General features: G+C 39.1%; 1 protein-coding gene across 2 annotated transcripts in view; it reads right to left on the minus strand.

Moving 5' to 3' along the window:
- The window catches only part of arhgap15 (Rho GTPase activating protein 15), a 48,520-nt gene that overhangs the window by 14,271 nt on the left and 12,590 nt on the right, over positions 1-21,659 (minus strand). For both annotated transcript variants that reach the window (XM_053626496.1, XM_053626497.1), the window contains 6 exons: positions 6,206-6,304; positions 4,913-5,051; positions 4,426-4,548; positions 2,682-2,780; positions 2,506-2,583; positions 2,014-2,148 (listed from right to left, as the gene is read on the minus strand). In XM_053626496.1, coding sequence (XP_053482471.1) covers positions 2,014-2,148; positions 2,506-2,583; positions 2,682-2,780; positions 4,426-4,548; positions 4,913-5,051; positions 6,206-6,304 — 673 coding nt within the window. The remainder of the gene's footprint in view (positions 1-2,013; positions 2,149-2,505; positions 2,584-2,681; positions 2,781-4,425; positions 4,549-4,912; positions 5,052-6,205; positions 6,305-21,659) is intronic.

Genomic DNA, 21,659 nt, shown 5'->3' on the forward strand with positions numbered 1-21,659 from the left:
TCAAATGTAATACAATGTAATATAAAAGCAGGAGACAATTTAAAAATGAAATACATCTAATAGGAATCTAGTATATTACCAATCTATTACTGCATGAATAACCCTCATTTTAATCATCTCATTCGTTTCATTTGAATTTGGTTTAATTTAACAATATGGCTTCAACAGGTTATAAAATAGCACGTCATATTATTTTGCATGTTGCTTTTTTTTTTTTATATATCGCATGTTGACTGTTAATAGTGAGCACAACTCGGTGAAGCCAAGAAATACTAAATGGATTACTTTATCATGCTTTTCTCTATTTTGGTTCAATTAATAAAATGCTGCCATCAAAGCACTCGCTTGTAAAGTGACCACAGTTTGAAGGATAAGCTGACCAAGGACTCTTCAACGCTTACAGCTGACTTTATGTAAGTGGAGTTTACCATTTTATTCATTTAAAACATTCCACCTTCGGGATAAGCAATGTCTATGATTATATACAGGGTGTCAGAAATGTCCATACTTGGGGGAAATTAACACTCTCTCTCATATATATATATATATATATATATATATATATATATATATATATATATATATATATATATATATATAATTTTTTAAAGGTAGTCTTTAAGAACACCTTTGACAAAAGAAGAACGTATTGAAATCATTCTCATGGCTGGATCGGGAAGCTGTTACAAGGTCGCGATGGACTTTAACAGGAAACATGGCGAGCACATCACACACCACACTGCTGCCAAACTCATTAACAAATTCAAAAAGCCTGGAAGTGTTGCGGACAAACCGAGAAGCGGACGTCCACGAACATCCACTGACGAAGGCGCAACCGATATGGTGCTGGTGTACATAGTCCCCTACGTATGGGGACTTTTGGGACACCCTGTAGTATTTGGACAGTACTGTTAATTGCTTGATACTGTTCTTTGCTCAGGGTGATATCACAGCAAAAAAAAAAAAAAAATGCACTTGAGATGAAGTGCATAATTTAACTTCTATCCAGCGTGCATAGCTTGTATGAAACTTCTAAATAAATCTGTAGTTACGTCTGAGGTCTGTGCAATTTCAGTATTAAATTAAATAGTTGTGTATCTACAGACTACTATCCTTATAGATGGACACCTTTATAAACTGTTAAGAATATATCTGCTGAAGGAATAGCTCTAGCAAACATGAATGGAAACTAGCAGCTGCCAGTTATGTCATAAGTGGTGGCTATATGGTTTCATTTACTGTTAACAGCGTTGGCACTTTTGACAGGACTGTTCCTTTAAAGTGGAAAAAAATTCCATTATAAACGCTTAGCACTCAATGAGGCACACTGAAATAAGAACATGCCATCTTATGAGGTAGAGTGCCCAAGAGAACCAGCATGGCGTCAGTTGGCCTGCTAATATTGGGCCCAGAGTTTGGCCTGCAGTGGTGTTGGGGGGTTCTATGTGATATTAAAGCTGATCTGGTGACAGTTTCAGTCTGCAGTGCAGACTTTGGCTATGCCCTCTGGCCTAAGGAATTCCCCTGCTCCCCAAACAAGGGACCAGCACAGTTTGGGAAAACCAACCTCCCTGTCAAAGAGTGCCCCCTTTTGGCCGGCAGGTGTTTCAGAATGGCCGTGAAGTATGGTCAGTCTGAAATATTCTATTTTTTTTTTTTTACATTTAACTGAAACATTTCCAGAATCAGATGCTATTAGAAATGACAAAACGGTTCTCAAGTTACAGGAACTCACAACCACTGGTCAGTGTCTTTAGGTTTACTGTTGAAAGTTTATTTTTAATGGCTACATGCATGGAATAAGGCGCCACAAGGAATTCCTCCTAAATGTTTCAATATGTGTTTGTAATTTCAACAAGAGAGTTGAAATATATGTTTTAAAGGGAAAGGTTCCAGGGAAGTAATTATGCTCTTTCAAAAACTTCCAGAATGGTGACCAGATTTCTCAAGAATTGTTATTTAACAGAACAGCGTTGGTTTGATAGAAATGTGATAGAATGCAGTGTCACTTACTTATGGCCTCCACGAACATTTCGAAAAAGCGAAAGGGAAACAGAGGCTCTGGCAGTTCGCGGAAAAACAGCTTTAGCGCACCAGTGATGACATGAATGTCCTCCCATTGGCTGTCGCCCAGATTCAGCTCCTCCTCTGGGGGGGGGGATGGGGGTGGGGGGGTCCAAACAGAAGGAGGAGGAAGGGAACAATTACAACATCAGTCTTTTGATGAGCAAATTAGAGAATGCTAATCGTGATGTCAGTGTTCTTTTGTTCCTGCAGTAGGACACGAACCTGTTAATTTGCCCCTTGAGAAATCAGAGACATTGTTCTCTGTCTTTCATATGAACTGAAAATACCTTTGAATATCATTGAGTGCAAAATACAATGAAAAAGGAGCCTTTGGCAGAAAGACACTGTTGTAAGTAGAAAAGACTGCGTATGCCCTGCAAATTATGCACACAGGCATTTAAATTTAAAAACAGAAAAAGCTATTTAAGTAAAGAGTACCTTGGTCAACTAGGAAGCGTAGTTTCTGAATCGTGGCCAGGTTGCCACTCACCCTGTATATGCCGTCAGCTTCTAGACCTGTGAGAACAGGATTTTAAAAGACGATATGTTTATTATGGTGAGATATTAATAATTACGATAATATAACGATTAACTTTTTTCCAAAAGCCACGTACCTCGTTTTTCCACTTCCTTGACACACAGCTGGACAAATTTGGGAACCGTGGTCCCTTCCCGATTACACAAGGTCAACATGTGACATCCAAAGACGCAATCTGCAAGACGACTTTTCTTTTAATCATTTTCAGAACTTGGCATGCAGGCTTTCAAAAAACGTAAAACACATTTTAATTGATCGGATGTCACTTCGTTTGAGCCCTTTTCTGAAGCCGCCATCAGACGGACACCACCCTCAGTCTTGTGACACAGTTCTACCAAACTGCGACTGTCAATATGGAGTTACTCACAGTCTATTAACTTCCTCATCATTCGGCGTTTGAACTAATACGCGGCCAGCCAAGCGCTCCCCGAGGCTTATGGAACATCAAAGATGGCCTGCTCTCATTTGAGCACTCAGCAAAGGATGAGGGGGAAGGGAGGGAGGGGAGGGAGAGGCTGCACTAAATGCATAAATGACTGCAAGCAAGCCACCTTTGCATATAAATTTCTATCCGCACCACTTACTGGAGAAATATATGGCGGTAGGACCCTTTTATTAAATAAATTACCCTTTAATGGTGCGCTTGTGATATGAAGGGGACAGAAGAGTAATATGGTAAGAGATCTTCTCCTAACTAGCTTGCCTTGGAGCTCTGCCAGTGCTGTCAGTTCAAGGGCCACCTGCGCTATTTATTAATCCCAGACTACTTTTATTTATTCCTTCACCATTGTTCCTGTTTGATCGTTAAAAAGGCCATAGAGGAAATTACAAATATCATTACCTTCAGTTAAGAATTCTAACTATGCTTATAATGTTTGTTCTTGGAAGAGTGCCTTAAATGTGGGGGGGTAAAAAAAAAAAAAAAAAACCTAGAAAAATCATTTAACTAATACCCCAGAGTTTCACGTAGATATTAATGCTAGCAGCTTCTACCAGGATACTATGGTGGAAAACTTACAGACTGTTACAAACCACTGACACCTTCCATAAATGTTAAATAACCTTACAGATTTAACCATATCAACAGTTAGACTTAACACACAAAAAAAATTAGTTTATTACAATATATGGCCAAAAGTATGTGGACACCTGACCAGCACACCTATACATAGCCTACGTGCTGAACATCCCATTCCATAACCATGGGCATTAATCTGGAGTCGGTCTCCTTTGCTCTTCTGGGAAGTCTTTCCACTAGATTTTGGAACGTGTCTGTGGGGATTTGAGCGTTAGTGAGGTCAGGCACTGATGATCTGGGGTGCAGTCGGCGTTCCAGTTCATCCCAAAGGTGTACAGTGGGGTTGAAGTCAGGGCTTTCTACAGGACACTCAAGATCCAAACTTGGCAAACCATGTCTTCATGGAGCTTGCTTTGTGCACGAGGGCATTGTCATGCTGGAACATGTTTGGGCCTCTTAGTTCCTACAGTTCATACGAAGACATTCTATGGAATTGTGTGCTTCTAGCATTTTGGCAACAGTTCAAGAAGGAACACATATGAATGTTATGGTCAGGTGTCCACATACTTTTGGCTATATAGTGTAAGAGCCTTAGATTATATAGATTGTCTTCCGTACAAGTCCCTGTGAACGAATTGCTACGATACAAATGATAACACGATTAGAATAAGCACATTAATTAATATGAACCTGTGACTTGAATTTGAGCCGACACTATCGACAGAGCTGCCGTCATGGAAAATGAATCAACACCGCCTGACCGATCAGCGCTGTGGTATAACTTATGTTTTTTGTGCTTCACCTTTAATGAGGCCTTTCTCCTGTAGTGTTTTCATGGAGGGCCGTCTGGAGATGAACTTCTTGAGGCGATTCTTCACGCCGTTCTTATCTGCGCTGTCGGAGGCACTGTAGTTCAGCTTGAACACTGCCCACGTTATATAAGGAAAGAAACTCATATTATTAACTTGGTTTCTGTGTTGTCTTTCAGCTTCTCATCATGAAAACATCTCGGAAAATTCAAACACTGATGTTTTAGACATCTTAAAGGAACTTCTTAAGAAAGCGAGATATAACTGATAATTTCAGTGGATGCATCAGAGGTAACAACTTCCTCTTGTCTTTCTTTTCTTAGCAGGCAGACATTTTAAGCTTTTCATCTACTAGTACAGTTCTGGGTTAATGTATTATGTAGACAGTTGAAGGGGGCTTGAAAACAATAATAATTCGGACTACCAAGAGGTTTTTAAAGAGGTCTTTGAATTTGTCTGTCACTGACACGCATTACTCACTGAGAGAGCGTCTGTTCTCTGATTTCGGCTCTTTGGCTTTGGATTTTGTTGAGTCATGGCCTCGTCTGGGCAGACACTCTGTGCTGCTGGACCGATGTAATGTGGCTTTTCCCCCGCCGGACCCTGCGTCTGCACTGGACTGTTAAAAGAAGGTAAGCAGAAAAAAATATGGAAGTAGAAAAAGAATTCACCCTCTCTCAAAACGTCACACCACCGTGGTGGGGGGGGGGGGGTGGTTAGCGTTTGATGAATTCTTCATCTACTTGTCAGCATTTGCAATGAGGTTTCATTAAGTCAACATTACTTAACTTGATTTAAAGTATGTTACTTCATAGCAGGTGCTGTGAGATAGCTCATGAAACATTATTGCTCTGTTGAACCCATTTTGGTTATTTTAAGCTGGATATATACTCACTGGCCACTTTAATAGGAACACCTGTGCCGCTGCTAATCAGCCAATCATGTGGCAGTAGGGTTACTTACCCTAACCCTAACCCTAAGCTCCAGTGAATGTTCGCATTAAAGAATGGGGGGGGGGGAATTTCAGTTACTTTTACTGTGTCATGGTTGTTGGTGCCAGACGGGCTGGTTTAAGTCTTTCAGAAGCTGCTGGTTTTCACAAACAGCAGTCTTATTGAGTTTACACAGAACGGTGCAAAAAACATCCAGCGAGCGGCAGTTCTGTGGGCAGAAGCAACTTGTTAACGAGATAGTAGAATAGCCAGAGCTGACAGGAAGGCTATAATAACGCAAGTAAACACTCTTTACAATCATGGAGAACGGAAAGACATCTTGGAATGCACAACAGGGTGAAGCTCGAGGCGGATGGGCTACAATAGCAGAAGACCATATCGGCTTTGTCTTCTGTAAGCCAAGAACAGGAATCTCGTGCGACTACTAAAGGCACAGGTTCACCGAAACTGGACAGATATATGTGAAAATATATCTGCCTCAAGGTTCAACATGTTGTATGACTCAGATGCTTTTCTTCTTACCCCGATTGTAAAAAGTGGTTATTTGAGTTACCGTAGTCGTCCTGTAAGCTCGAACCAGACTGGCCATTCTCGTCTGACCTCTCTCATCAACAAATCATTTCCATCGTTAGAACTGTTTGTCGGACCATTCTGTGTAAACTCTAGAGACAGTTGTGCATGAAAATCTCAGATCAGCAGTTTCTGAAATATCTCACATGTAACTGAATGAATGTAGAAATGAATTGTGAAATGCGACGAGTCTTGTAATGAAGATGCAGTTTCAGGTACTACGGAAATTGCCTTGAATAAAATGGCTCACCGATCTGTCCGCTGTTTTTTTGATGGCATCATGCCATTTACTGATTGTAGGGTAGTCATCTGATTGCAGAAGCAGCTCCTCACCGGACCTTGTTGTTATCTGTGAACAATAAAGATTGAATACTTTTAAAATGAATAAAATAGATGTCTCCATATCTATGACTAGAACGTCAAGACAAATAACCCTGTATTAAGTTCACATGACTGCTGTTATTGTGTGGAGGTGTAAATTGGTGTCAAATTGCCAGGGTAAAGATGTTATGACAGCATTGTAAGTAGCTGATAAGTGGGGTCACAGGCTTCGGGCTGTACAGAAACGACCTCGATCGGGCTTCAGTCCGGTTAAGTTGTTGCTTATTCTTTAGGTAATGGTAAAATTCCTCAGGCTCATCCTGAGGAAGCAGAGCTACAGTATCCAAGCTGTTATACAGGATATGTTACACTATACCTTCCAATGCTCTGTGGCGCTTTTTTCACAAACAGAACCAGGACATTATTGGCGCACCTTCCACTGATGGTGTTCAGGCTTTCAATCATTCACAATTGCAGCCACCTGTACTTTTACACTTGCTATGAAAGACTTTGACATGTTGTAACTATGGATTATATGGCCGAAAGTTTGAGACACCTGACAATGTGCACCCATCTGTACACGTTTAACGTTCCGTTCCAGATTTCAGTTCCCTTTTGCTGTTATAATAACCTCCACTCTTCTGGGAAGGCTTTCCACTAGATTTCAGAGCGTGGCTGTGGGGATTTGTGCTCATTCAGCCATGGCTCCTTAGCTCTAGTGAAAGGAAATCAATTGTGTGCTTCCAATATCGAGGCAACAGTCTGGGGAAGGAACGCATTTGGGTGTGATTGTCAGGTGATAGTCACAAACTCATCCATCTGTCCATTTTCCATACCGCTTATCCTGCACAGGGTTGCGAGGAGCCTGGGGACGCAGTGGACGCGGTGCCAAATCATTGCAGTGCACAATCACACTCTACGGACTATTTGGGAAAGACAATCAGCCTGAAACACATGTCTTTGGACTGGAGGAGAAAACCGGAGTACCCGGAGGAAACCCCAAAGCACGGGGGAAACATGCAAACTCCATGCACACAAGGCGGAGGCAGGATTCGAACCTCCAACCCCAGAGGTGCGAGACAAACATGCGAACCACTAAGCCACTGTGCCACCTAATGTAGATCTAATTAACTTCGAAATATGAGCTCTATGTAAAGTAGACTATTAATAAATAGAGACCGCATGGTTGTTGATTTCAAACATATCATCTGCTTTGTGCCATCGTGTTAAAAGCTGAATAGGATGTGAGAAACGAATATTCTCCCCCGGGCTCATCTCAGTTTGCATGATACCTTACTAAATGCTGCCCTTGTTTTCTCCAAGTGCCGTAACTGCACATGGCACCGTCACACAGCATAATGTCCTTTCACAGAAAATCCTACCCAACACCCCTGCTAAGGTCAGCATTGTCACATACCCTTGGAATTTCCTGGTGCTTGCTGTTTGACACTGCATTCATACAAAAGCGAGAATTGTTTTAACATCACTAGTATCTAAAAATACCAGATGGTATCACAGGGCATCTTGTTCTCTCCTAGTCACTCTACATAGACATCCAAAGTTTGTGCCTTTTGGAAAGAGGCTTTTCTGACTTTGAGAGAGAATGGCAGATGGGATTGGAGCGGTCTCTTTAGGGATAGTGGGCATATACAGGGAATGATTTGGGGCAGCTTGTCAGAATGGGTTTGCTAGAAATCCATTTTTAGATGTAGACCATGTGAGTGAGAGTGTTTGTTCTAAATCTCAGTCTGCCGATGGACGCGAGCATTATAGTTTGTGCAAATGCGGAGTACGAATCGGCGGGATCAAATACGTGCACGAGTAAACCTTGCGCAAAAGAAACTGAAACGTTTGTGTATGCTTTTGTCTTTTCTTGTGAAATGAAATTTGCAGCTGTATTAATACACATCTGAGACCAATCACCCTTTCAGTAATCATGGATCCAGAACACGTAGAGGGGGAACAAAAACAGAAATCTGGAAAAATTAGCATTGTATAAAATTCTCATTACGCAAACTAACGCTTTCTGACATGAGCTTTCGTTTATTGTTAGCATTTTTGTGTAAATGATGCTTTTAACAAATTAAAAGTTAAACTACTCCTAACTTCCCTTTAACGGCCAGTCAGCTTCCTGGCAGTAAACCTTCTTCTGAGGTTTAAAGGAAAATTTCTTTAAACATCAAAGCATCTCATTTTAGTTGATTGGCCCCAGGCAGATTATCGGAGAAATAGAAATTTGAAGCAGTCATTTCTCACAAAAGGAGTGCACATTTTTCAATCTGATTTTAATCTTCTAAATGTTCATACGCATATTCATATCTTATCCCTCGGCTACCACTCGTAATCCCAGCCCCGAATGCTTTTAGAAATGTCTGTTTGCTATTCGTCTCTGGTTCGGCCCATGTCAACATGAAGCAAAAGAGAAAACCGAGACGATAACCGTAGACGAGGTTGTTTGAGCTGTAGCTGGACGTTCAGTGAATAGAATGGATTATCACAGTTTGAAGCTTTTTGAGACGAAGCAAAACCGTTAACCAGGATTCAGCTTGTGAGTTTGTTTTTGTATTAACCAAAAAAAAAAAAAACAACAGTTAAAAATGTGCTAACCACATAAACTGGATGACTTTGTTGTTGTTGTTTTTTTGTGTGCAAATTATATGGTGTAATATTAAAAAACTAAACAAACAAACAAAAAAAAAAACTGAAGTGTAGGTGGCCTTGGCCGGTCAATGCCCACATTTTATTTAAGCTCTAACAAAAAGAACAGACTTGAAGCCTCTGTATAATGAGCCAGAGGAAGACTGACTTTTAGCTGTCGATGTTCTACATCTGTCTCATAAGAGTAATAAAAAAACTATATGCACTGTACTTGCTGGTTTTACAATGTATACCAGTCATCGGCTCAGCAGAACAAACTTAATATTGTGGCTAACATCAGATAACATTAGCGTTAAACGGTACAGACATTAGCTGACCACATGCATTGTGCGTAATACACCTTTTTAAAACTCTGTTTAATAAGGGTCTATCGACCAGCCAGTCAGTCTCCAGGATGAACACAACATACACTATATGATATGTCCAAAAGTTTGTGGACACCTGACCATCACACTTCTATGTGTTTGTTGAACAACCCATTCCAGTTTTTCCCCTTTCACTGTCATAAAAAAGCTCCAGTCTTCTGGGAAGGCTTTCCATTAGATTTTGGAGCGTAGCTGTTGGGATTTTTGTTCATTCAGCCACAAGAGCATTAGTGAGTTAGGTACTGATGTTGATTGAGGAGGATTCTGGGGTGCAGTCAGAGTTCCAGTTCATCCCAAATGTATTCAATGGGGTTGAAGTCAGGGGTCTGTGCAGGACACTCAAGTTCTTTCACGCCTACCTTCATGGAGCTCGCTTTGTGCACAGGGGCATTGTCATGTTGGAACAGGTTTGGGACCTGTCGTTCCAGTGAAATTGTAATGCTACAACAAACAAACATTCTATACAGTTGTGTGCTTTAACTTTGCGACAACAGCTTGGGGAAGGAACCACGTATGGATGTGAAGTTCAGGTATCTGCAAACTTTTGGCCATATACTAGTGTATGTGGCCTTGGCCGGTCAATGCCCACATTTTATTTAAGCTCTAGCAGAAAAGAACAGACTTGAAGCCTCTGTATAATGAGCCAGAGGAAGACTGACTTTTAGCTGTCGATGTTCTACATCTGTCTCATAAGAGTAATAAAAAACTATATGCACTGTACTTGCTGGTTTTACAATGTATACCAGTCATCGGCTCAGCAGCACAAACTTAATACTGTGGCTAACATCAGATAACATTAGCCTTAAACATTACTTAGCTGACTTAAAGGACATTAGCTGACCACATGCAATGTGTGGAATACGCCTTCTAGTGTAACAGGAGACTGAAGGTTATTATGAAGCAGATTTTTAAAGGTGTGTTTGTGTTGCACAGAAACATGTATATTCTAATGAATTTTAATACTGTTAAATGTTGTACAGCAAAAATTCAAGGTCTTTTTAGGATCAACTTTTTAGGAGGATATCATCAATTTTGAAGTTGATTTATAAGTTCAGATTTTGCTAGCTTTGTGCCCTGCGATGGATTGGCACCCTGTCCAGGGTGTACCCCGCCTTGTGCCCCATGCTCCCTGGGACAGGCTCCAGGTTCCCCGTGACCCTGAAGAGGATAAGCGGTATAGAAGATGGATGGATGGATGGATAGATTTTGCTAGCTAGGACATCAAAACTTTGACATAGTGCTTACCGTTAATTGTCACTGGTATGTTTTTTTTTTTTTTTTTTTTTTTTGGCATGTATTTTGGCACTTGGGGAAAATGATTAGTTTACATTTTAAATTCAAAGCATTGGTTTTTGAAACCAATATTACAAGTCCTGCTCTGATATGCCTAACACAATTCATGAAAAGCTTGACCATTAACTGATCAGTTTGATCGCATGTCTTTAAGGTCCAGCTATGTAACAGTTTTAGGTACCTTGCGTATGTATTTACGCCCTTGAACTTTTACACATTTTGTAGTTTTACAACCTGGAACTGAAACAGACATCATTGACATTCTTACCTCCTCAAACCACACTTTCTGTATTGATTTTCAATCCGTAAAATCAACCATGTGCTTTATGTAAACAAGAGTTGGGGGGAGTACAAATAAAAGGATTAAGGGCGAGTGTAAGAGAAGAAAATATGTTTCTTAAAGTGGCTTTGTGTGAATCGCTGCAAAACTCTTGCAAAGTTCTGTGTTTTTGTGAGGCAATAAAAAGAGGCATAACATGAATGCAATGCCTTTTTATGCCTATGTTTAATGAGGGATCATTTTAATATCCAAGCTCACACTTGGACTGTTCATTAATGTTTAATAAGGAAAAGCAGTACAAAGAGCAGAATACCATTTGTAACTTCACATTTGCGTTTTTCTATTAAATTAACCATTCATTTGAGTGCTTCATATAGACACAACTTTGAAGCAGTTTAGATTGTGGGATTAATTATCTCCAGTTTTGCACTGAACTTTGAATGAGTCTGATTTAGAAGGCCATCAACTTTAATAAGCCAGAATACAAAGGATAAATTGGGGTGAAGTGTTTTTTGTTTGTTTGCTTTGTTTGGATTTTCCTTGTCTCCAAAGCTCAAGCTGCACAATGATTTCGCATGACTGACAGTTTGAAAAGATGCAACAGCTTCACATGTCAGAGGAAGCTCGTGTTGTTTAACACCCTCCCCATGTTGGATAGCTATTTTGAGACACAGGAGACATACAATGCTTTTTGAAAGTTTTTGAACCCTTTAGAGTTTTCTATATATCTGCATAAAAATGACCTAAAACACCCATCAGATTTTCACACAAGTCCTAAAAGTAGGCAAAGAGAACCCAGTTAACCATATGAGATGAAATATTATACTTGGTCATTTATTTATTGAGGAAAATGATCCAGTGTTACATATCTGTGAGTGGCAAAAGTATGTGAACATCTAGGATCAGCAGTTCATTTGAAGGTGAAATTAAAGTCAGGTGTTTTCAATCAATGGGATGATAATCAGGTGTGAGTGAGCACCCTGTTGTATTTCAAGAACAGGGATCTATCTGAGTCTGATCTTCACAACACATGTTTGGGGACGTGTATCATTTCACGATCAAAGAAGATTTCTGAGGACCTCAGAAAAAGAATTGTTGAAGGTCATCAGGCTGGAAAAGTTTACAAAACCATCTGTAAAGAGTTTGGACTCCACCAATCCACAGTCAGACAAATTGTGTACAAATGGTGGAAATTCAAGATCATTGTTACCGTCCCCAGGAGTGGAGGCCAACAAAGATCACTACAAGAACAAGACGTGTAATAGTCTGGCGAGGTCACGAAGGAACCCAGGGTAACTCCTAAGCAACTAAAGGCCTCTCTCACATTGGCTAATGTTAATGTTCATGAGTCCACCATCAGGAGAACACTGAACAACAATAGTGCATGGCAGGATTTTAAGGAGAAAGTCACTGCTCTCCAAAAAGAACATTGCTGCTCATCTGTAGTTTTCTGAAGAGCACGTGGAATAGACAGAAAAAAAATATTTTTTGGAAAAATATTTTGTGGATTGATGAGACCAAAATCCAACTTGATGGTTTACATGAGAAGCATTATGTTTGGAGGAAGGAAAGTACTGTGAAACATGGTGGTGGTAGTATCATTGTTTGGGACTTTTGTGCTGCATCTGGGCCTGGACAGCTAGCCATCATTGATGGAACAATGAATTTTGAATTATACCTGCAAATTCTAAAGGAAAATATCAGGACATCTGTCCATGAACTGAATCTCAAGAGAAAGTGGGTCATGCAGCAAGACAACGACCCTAAACACACAAGCTGTTCTACCAAAGAATAGTTAAAGAAGAATAAAGTTAATGTTTTGGAACGGCCAAGTCAAAGTCCTGACCTTAATCCAATAGCATTGTTGTGAAAGAACTTGAAGCAAGCAGTTCATGTGAGGAAACCCACCAACATCCCAGAGTTGAAACTGTTCTGTACTGCGGAACAGGCTGAAATTCCTCTAATACGATGTGCAGGATGTGCAACAGTTACCGGAAACACTTAGTTGCAGTTATTTCTGCACAAGGGGGTGAGACCAGATACTGAAAGCAAAGGTTCACATACTTTTGCCACTTACAGATATGCAATACTGGATCATTTTCCTCAATAAAATAAATAGCCAAGTATAATATTTTAGTCTCCTTTATTTAATTGGGTTCTCTTTGTCTATTTTTAGGACTAGTGAAAATCTGATATTTTAGGTCATATTTATGCAGAAATATAGAAAATTCTAAAGGGTTCACAAACTTTGAGAAAAAAAAGACAAACAGTGAGTCCATCTCAACCGAAGTCTCCCTTTTACAGCAGTATACAATTATGAGAAAAAGAAAGTACACCCTCCTTCAATTCTATGTTTTTATTCCTCAGGGCCTAAATAACAATTGTGTGATCGTCACCAATTTCTATAAACAAACAAATAATCTCATGTAACAACAACAATAAAAAAAACACACACAACAGATTTCAATATGTAGTCATTTGTTCCCACAAAATTAAACCAACATTCAGAAACCAGGTGGGAAGGAATAAGTACATCTTATAATTCAGTAACATATAAACCACCTTAGCAACAATAACTTGAAAAGTCACACCTTTTTGGAGAAATTTTGTCCTACTCTTCTTTACATCATTGCTTCAGTTCATTGATGTTTGAGGGCATTCGTTTATGCACAACTCTCTTAAGATCCTGTCACAGCATCTCAATGGGGTTGAGGTCTGGACTTTGACTTGACCGTTCCAACACCTTGATTTTTTTTCTTCTTTAGCCATTCAGATTGGGATTATTGTCCTGTTGCATGACACAATTTTAGCCCAGATTAAACTGCTGGACAGATGGCTTCACATTTGTCTCAAGAATATTCTGGTATAAAATGTTCATTTTATACCGGAGTTCATTGTCGTCTCAATGACTGCAAGTTTCCTAGGTCCTGTGGCTGCAAAACAAGCCCAAATCATCAGCTCTGCAACACCATACTTGACAGTTGGTATGAGGTGTTTGTGGTGATGCACTGTGTTTGGTTTTTGCCAAACATGGCACTGTGCATGGTAACTAAACATCCCCAGCTTGGTCTCATCAGTCCAAAGGATATTGTTCCAGAACTTTTATTGGGTTTGTTCGGATGCAATTTTGCAAATCTTAGTCATGCTCCATATTCTTTTTTGGAGAAAGGGGTCTTTTTCCTGGCCATTATTTGAAAGCCATACTTGTTCAGTCTTTTTTCTGATTCTGCTGTTATGAACATAAACATTTATTGTGCTTACACAGACCTGTAGGTCACATGATGTAGCTCCTGGTTTTTCCTTTACATCTCTGAGCATTAAACAGTCGAACCTTGGATTAAATTGCTGGGACGCCCACTTCTGGGAAGTCTGTCTTGAAGACTCTCCATTTGTAAATAGAGATGGCCTTATAACCTTTCCCAGATTGATGAGCATCAACAATTGCTTCTCTGAGGTCAGGGCTGATGTCCATTCTTCTTGGAATGATGTAGAGACAGACGTGAGTGCTCCAGAAAACCAAACTGCCAAAATGTCTGCTTTAATAGAGTTAGTCCCTGTTTTTGTTGATCAACTAATCTTGTGCTTTTCATTAGTAACACCTAGTGTAGCTGCTAATTACTGTCTTAATGATTGTGGACGTAGGAAGGGTGTACTTCCTACTTTTTCCCACCTGGTTGCTGAATGTTGGTTTACTCTTTGGGGGAAAAAATCACTACATACAGTATGATTTGTTTTTGGTCGCCTGCGGTCCGTATCGATATCAGGGACCTTCATTTCATCCGTTTTTGAGAGTTTGAGAGTTTTAATGCAACAATGATGTTTGATTTGGATTGAAATCTCTCAATTGAGGCTGAAATACATGTGTGCAGACCTTTTGGTTCAGAAACACTTTCAGACCACATCAACCACAAGAAATAATAATAATACAAAATTTATAGGAAGGAAATCTCTAGGGAAGTAACAATATGATTTAATTTCCAAAAAGCAGTTTTTTATTCGTATTTTTATATTTATGACCTACATTGTTATTTTTTTTTCAGTATATGTATTTCTGTTTCGGTCCCCTAAATGTCTGAAGGTTCCCAAAAACATTTCTAAACATTTTGTGTGTCACGTTTCCCATTTCTACATTCTTGACATAACCAAAATAAATTATAATGATAAATAATTATCATTTATGCCTCGTTAGGTAAAGCATTTCAATTATTTTATATGTCAGTGAATTTTCTGTGGCTTTTTTTTTTTTTTTTTAATGGCTATCCACATGTATAATGGACTGAAGTACAAAATATTTAGTTTTTCTCTTTAGATAATCATCCTGATATTATTTTCCTAAGCTCCGTTTGTGATCTTATTGTCTTGACAGTCATCAGTATGATTTATATAATAAATGACAACCTGAAAAGCATTTCATAATTACTCAAGACAACACATCACTGCATTAGCACATATTAATAAATAATCCCCTCTACATTGAACTGTAGCTACCCCATCAGGCAAAGGATATTGGGCTTCCATCCAGTCTCTCTCTCTCTCTCTCTCTCTCTCTCTCTCTCTCTCCCCCTCTCTGTACTTGTCTGAAAGTGTGAGAGTGATATGGTTTAAGTCAATCCTTAAATTTTTAAACAGCCTCCAAGGTGCCATATGAGGAATTACAGCATGTTTTATATCACTGATAGTTATCTGTGTTGGTGATCAGTGATGATATCAAGTCTTATCCCTCTTCTCTTGTCATATACAATTACCCAATTTAGGTATCGTGTCAAAACCCTGGAGTCCTTTTGGATGTCCTCAGTCCTTCTAATGAGAAATTACTCTCCTATACTCTCACAGTGCATGCTTTCTACTTGCAGTGTCGAGCTCTTGCATGAAATGCGTCCTTTACGTTTTACACGATCCTTGTGTTTTTATTCATTTCATATCAGCGAGTAGACTTTTCAAAACTAATCTATCAATCGCACTTTGTTGAAAACATTGGGCCTCCTTTTTCAAGCTGGATACTAACCGATTTATGCGTACAAGAGTTTACACACGAAATTTGGTGTTCATGAAGATCCTGTAAATTCGGAAAAACATTCGTGTCCTACACCTGCTCCTGAGGGTGTACATTTACATGTAAGAACACTAAGTCATCTAATCCTCGTCTTGATAGAATTGAAATCATATAATCAGCATGGATGACTGTGCACTTTTATATATGGAATATACTGTAGAGGTTAAATTGCTTTATTTTTATTACAGTTACAGCATTTAGCAGACGCCCTTATCCAGAGCGATTTATAGAAGAGCTTTGGAGTCTCTATCTCAAACACATCCTCATGCTAGTTCACTAGGTGAATGCTAGGTCAGGGACTAAGAATACCATTGAGAATACCAGAAAACAAGTCATTTTATTTTATTGGCATTAATTAAAGAATATAAAAGATACAAGACAACGAGCCAACACAAACCCATAAGTTAAAGCGCACCTATTATGGTTTTGAAACGCACCTAATTTTGTTTTAAAGGTCTCATACAATAGATTTACATGCATCCAAGATCAAAAACACTTTAATGTGTATGGAAGTATAATAGTGCCAAATGTCCTCAAGACAAAATGGCATGTTGAATTACATAAATTGAATAAAAACATATTGCAATAACAATACTTTATTTTTTCTGCCCAGCAATTTGACACAAATTGAAAAAAAACAAAAACAAAAAAAACAGCAATATCCATGCTTGAAATAATTTCCTCAGCAATTCATTAGGTTTGTATATTTTGATTGAAAACAAAATTCCAGCATTCAAAATTCAATGCACACATATTCACGTTCCTAAAATACGGTTCCAAAATATTCAGGTGTTAAAATACCATCTTCATTATTCATCAGGTAGTATTTCAACACATTATTTTTCAACCTCACAAATTCAGGCTGCAAAAATTCAGGTCTTAAAATTCGGGTCTTAAAATGCAAGTCTTCACATCCGGGTCTCACAGGAAGAGCAATGGATTGCTGACACCTAGATGAACACTTTACAGTTGGTTTGATGGCCAAGTCATTCCCTTCAAATGCTACTGAGGTTAGAAACATGTATACCAATATGTAACTTTAGAGACGGTCCCTTAATTTGGACATATCTGCGAATACCGAACATCCAACGTCAAGCTAACTTTATGCCAGTCCGCTAGGTTCATCTTCTTGTTTGCTTGTTTGCACAATCCCACCACTAGGGGGCCGACCCAGAGTAACATCAGCAATCCATTGCTCTTCCTGTGAGACCCGGATGTGAAGACTTGATTTTTAACACCTGAATATCTTGGAACCGTATTTTAGGAAGGTGAATATGTGTGCATTGAATTTTGAATGCTGGAATTTTGTTTTCAATCAAAATATACAAACCCAAAAAAATGAATTGCAGAGGAAACTAATTCAAGCATTGATATTGCTGTTTTGTTTTTTTGTTTTTTTTTTCAATTTGTGTCAAATTGCTGGGCAGACAAATTCAAGTATTGTCATTGCGATATATTTTTATTCAATTTATATAATTCAACATGCCATTTTGCCTTGAGGACAATTGGCACTATTATACTTCCATAAACGTGCTCATAATTTAAACTGCAGCATTACTCTTCTTCCCTCTGTGTCACAAACGACTCATTCAATGATCCGTTCTAAATGATTCACTCTAAACTCCTCCTTTCAGATAGCATACTCTGCTCTGATTGGTCAGACGTCCCAGTCTGTTGTGATTGGTCTACCGCTGTCAGCGCGTGTCGAAAAAGAAACGCCCACTACCATAACGAGTTTCAGTTCCGTCTGTTCGTGAGCAGCTGATGAAGACCAGAGGCGGGGTTTTTGTTACAAACCTACATAGGTTAGTACAGGAAGTAAAGTCTGGAATCACTAACGACTCGTTTCAGCTGTTCAGAATCGGTTCCTTCTTTTGAGAGTCAATAACTCAGTTTGTCCTGCTCTTTGATTTGTTAAACTTTGCAGACTTTTTACATTCTGGGTTATTTACAAATGATTGCCATTTATCAACGTTTACAACCTTTTGCAAACATTTACATCCAACTTTACTAAAAGGTTGAAAAATGAGGGCCATTGTTAATGAATTTTCATGTGTGGCGGTTTTGACACTCAAAATGGACTGAAAATTGGTTTTGACCAAAATAGAAGACCGAGGTTTTTCAGCCAATGATTTATTTGACAACTGTAATCAAGACAACATCAGTATCTTTGACCAAATCCCATGGAAATATTTTTTTTTTATACACTTTCTAACCTTTTCTTGTTGTTCTGTAAGGGCCCAGTTTAACAAATGCAGCAGTAAATGCTATCAATTCACCTGAAGATGTCTAAAACATTGTAGTATGTTTCTGCAATGGAGGATAATGCTTCAACCAAGTTGTTGTCATAGCAACACAGACACAAGTCTAATCAGTTCAGTGTGTAAGTAGATTCTGAATCTTAAATTGTCCATACTGCTCCTGTGCCTTCACATTACCAAAAAACAGAAGCTTGCTTACACGCATGATTTTTGATGATGGCTTTTACATCAGGTGATGAGACAGATGAGGATGAGGAGGATGATGATCATAGTGAGATCATAGTGAGAAGACATTACCCATTGTTTAATTCTTTCAAATGTGTTAGCTGATGTGTTTCTATAAGTAGATTAAGTTATAAATATAGAGGTAGATTTTAGGCATATATAATATATATATATATGTGTGTGTGTGTGTGTGTGTGTGTGTGTATCTGTATAGTTTGTGTGTGTGTGTATGTATGTATATGTGCAGTTCAGGAGAACCTGTTGTGTTCTACTATATGTAATCGGATCTTAAATGGTATTTTCTTTCTTTCTTTCTTTCTTTTTTTTTTAAACAGAGGATGAGTTAGTATCTGATGCTGAGAGACAAAAACATCAACAATCTCTTTCTTCCTGAATTCCATCGGGCTCGAATTTCTAAACCGTGTTGTTTCCATGTGAACTGATATTGCTTTCAGGATGCACATTTCTCAGTGATAGGTGGGTGTTGATTTTATGATGGATTTCATGAAAAAAAATTTTTTGAATGCAAACAAGTGCTCAAGAGTTAAACTTTGTATCTAACAACTTTGAGTCACTCCATGTTTACTGTATATGAGTCACCCTTTCCTACTGATTTATGGTGTGATTGAAGAATTTTTCAGCACTGTCATCCAGATAGAACGTTGTGTTTTGAAGTGATGAGTCAAATGAACCGTGTAAAGGCAGGCGTTAACCTTAATACCAGCTGCCTTGTTGTTTCAGTGGTAGGAGAAGCCTTCCTGTCGGAAAAGTGTGCTGTTGCCTCAACTTCTAGTGTTACTGATGTCCATGTGGGAAAACAGGTTGGTTTTTGACAAGGCTTTGAAAGCGATACCTGAATGTGGTTCCCTGCTCCACGAACTCGGATTTGTCCATTAAGTGTGTATGGGTTGGATCGCTAAGAGCAATTGTGGTGAAAGTCTTCCTAGCTGAACACAGGGGGCTGCTGACTTTAACACTTGGGTTCATATTTCACCAGTTTCAAGCACGTTGTAGGTTTGCATGCCGTGCGGATTCAATATCTCGACTGGTTCATATCATACGTATAATTTATGGCAAGTTCGCTGATACGGTCTAATTTCAGGGTGTTTTTGATGTGCCATTCGCAAAGTGACACAATCATCAAGCCTAATATTAAGGCTTAACGAGGAACGCTATTAGCATAATCCCTGAAAAAGTAGGGGAATGAAAATGTTTAGTCCAACCCATGAAACGAAAATATCTAAATCAGTGAAAGGAACTAAAACTCAGCCCTGAATGCTTCAAAAGTGATCGTGAAAAAAGAACTTATCCTAAATCTGAACTGTATTTCATCTGGCAGGGATCTTAATTGTCCTCTAAGCTGAGCAGAAGTTTCCACACTCCTTTCTAATCCATACAAGTTGATTGACGGCGTTATCAGGCCACAAAATGGCTTGCTAATATCGTTACAAGCGGTTGTTTCTATATATCAAGTTTAGGATTACTTAAGCTTACAGTTTAATGCCTTTTTAATCTCCCATGGAGAAAAGGATTTTTGGCCAGTGGCGAAGCGCTTGGCTATGATAAGATGAGATGAGATCGTGAATCCGTGTTTCGTTTTCCTTTCGCTTCATCATGTGCTCTAGTGCATCTGTCCATGTATTGATAAACATTCGACTTTTTCTCAAGCAAACATTCAAAGATTAGCTCTCTTTAAATGGTGCGTGAAAGCAGTGTCAGTGCACACTTAACACCCTGGGTATAATCTAGGGAGCAAGCTTAGAGTAGATAATGAAGTTGGCTCGTCGTGTACGCAGAAGTCTAATGTTTGTGCTCAGAGCTGTTTGCCCGTTGATTAAGTGGTTCACCAGGTGTAATTAGGAAAATACCACCTGTTATTCGTCTTAAATGATACCACAGCGCTGTTGAATTCTCGATCCTGATTGGTCAGAAGGTGTTGATTTAATTTTCCTTCACAGCAGATCTCTTACAGTAGTCTTACTGTATTAATACGTCATAATTTCTCTCTCTCTCTCTCTCTCTCTCTCTATATATATATATGTGTGTGTGTGACAGCGGGGGTGTGGTCGAATGCCAGTTTGCGAACTGCGAAAAGGGGCAGAGTCTGTTGAATGAGTGGTACGGAAGAGTATGCACCTGTGGTTGGTTTACCGATAAGCGTTCTGTGTTTCATTGAGCGGCGTCGAGTAGATAAAAGCAGGAAGTGGCACGGAAGCCAGTGTGCGAAAGCCGAGCTGAACCGTGTCAGTGTTCGTGTGTGTGGTGGCTCTGTGTGAGAGCGAGAGTTTGAAAGTGCTGACAAATGCATGGAAAACAAAGAGCTGTTTAAGTCGATTCCTAGTTTTCCTGACAACCCACGAGAATCTCACAGTGTGTAATTATGCGGAAGTTTCCTGTGTAAATACAAAGTGTCTCCAGTGTCAGTGCTTTGTAACAGTCAGAGGTAAAACTGAGATGTTTTCTGCCATGAGAAAGTTGTTAAGACTTTTATTAATGCGTTTGCACTTTGGGGGTTTCTCTGTAACATGACAAAAGTGCTTTTTCTTGATTTATTAACTTTGAGAGAGAAAAAAAGAGAGGCTGGTGTGGAAACTAATTGTAGTTTGCTGTGAGAACAAGAATGAACTTGCTTCCTGGACATTACGCAGCAGTAAATGTAGCGATAAACATGTAAAAAGCATGATGTGCGGTTTATAAATAAAAACATTCGGCCTTATTTATCAAGCTGGAGCCAAACGGGTTTATTTGTAAATCGTTCGTATAGTTACAGTACATGCGTTTACAGAAGAAATTTGGTCTTCATGAAAATCTTGTCAACTCAGAAGAACGTTCGTATCTTACTCGCGCTTCTGAGTTTGTAAATTTACACGTAAGAAGACTAATGTAAACATCGACTTGATCGACTTTAAATCGTGTAATTGCGTGGATTAGGGCACGTTTATACATGGATTATACTGTAAGGTTTAAAGTGGCTATTTTTTATTACGATTACAGCATTTAGCCGATGCCCTTATCCAGAGCGACTTATAGAAAAGCTTTGGAGTCTCCATCAAAAACACGTCGTCATGATAGTTCACTAAGGTCAGGAACATTTTGTGAAAACCAGTCAGTGTAAACGATTGCCATTAATTAAATAATATAAAAATGAAGGAAAGTGAGCCAACGCAAACTCCTAAATTAAGACAAATAAAACGAATCTTTTAATGAAGACAAAAGAAATGGCGCTGTCTGTCTGCGCATAGCTGTAA

This window comes from Ictalurus furcatus, chromosome 6 (genome assembly GCF_023375685.1).
Source record: "Ictalurus furcatus strain D&B chromosome 6, Billie_1.0, whole genome shotgun sequence".
In the NCBI taxonomy this organism is placed as follows: Eukaryota; Metazoa; Chordata; class Actinopteri; order Siluriformes; family Ictaluridae; genus Ictalurus; species Ictalurus furcatus.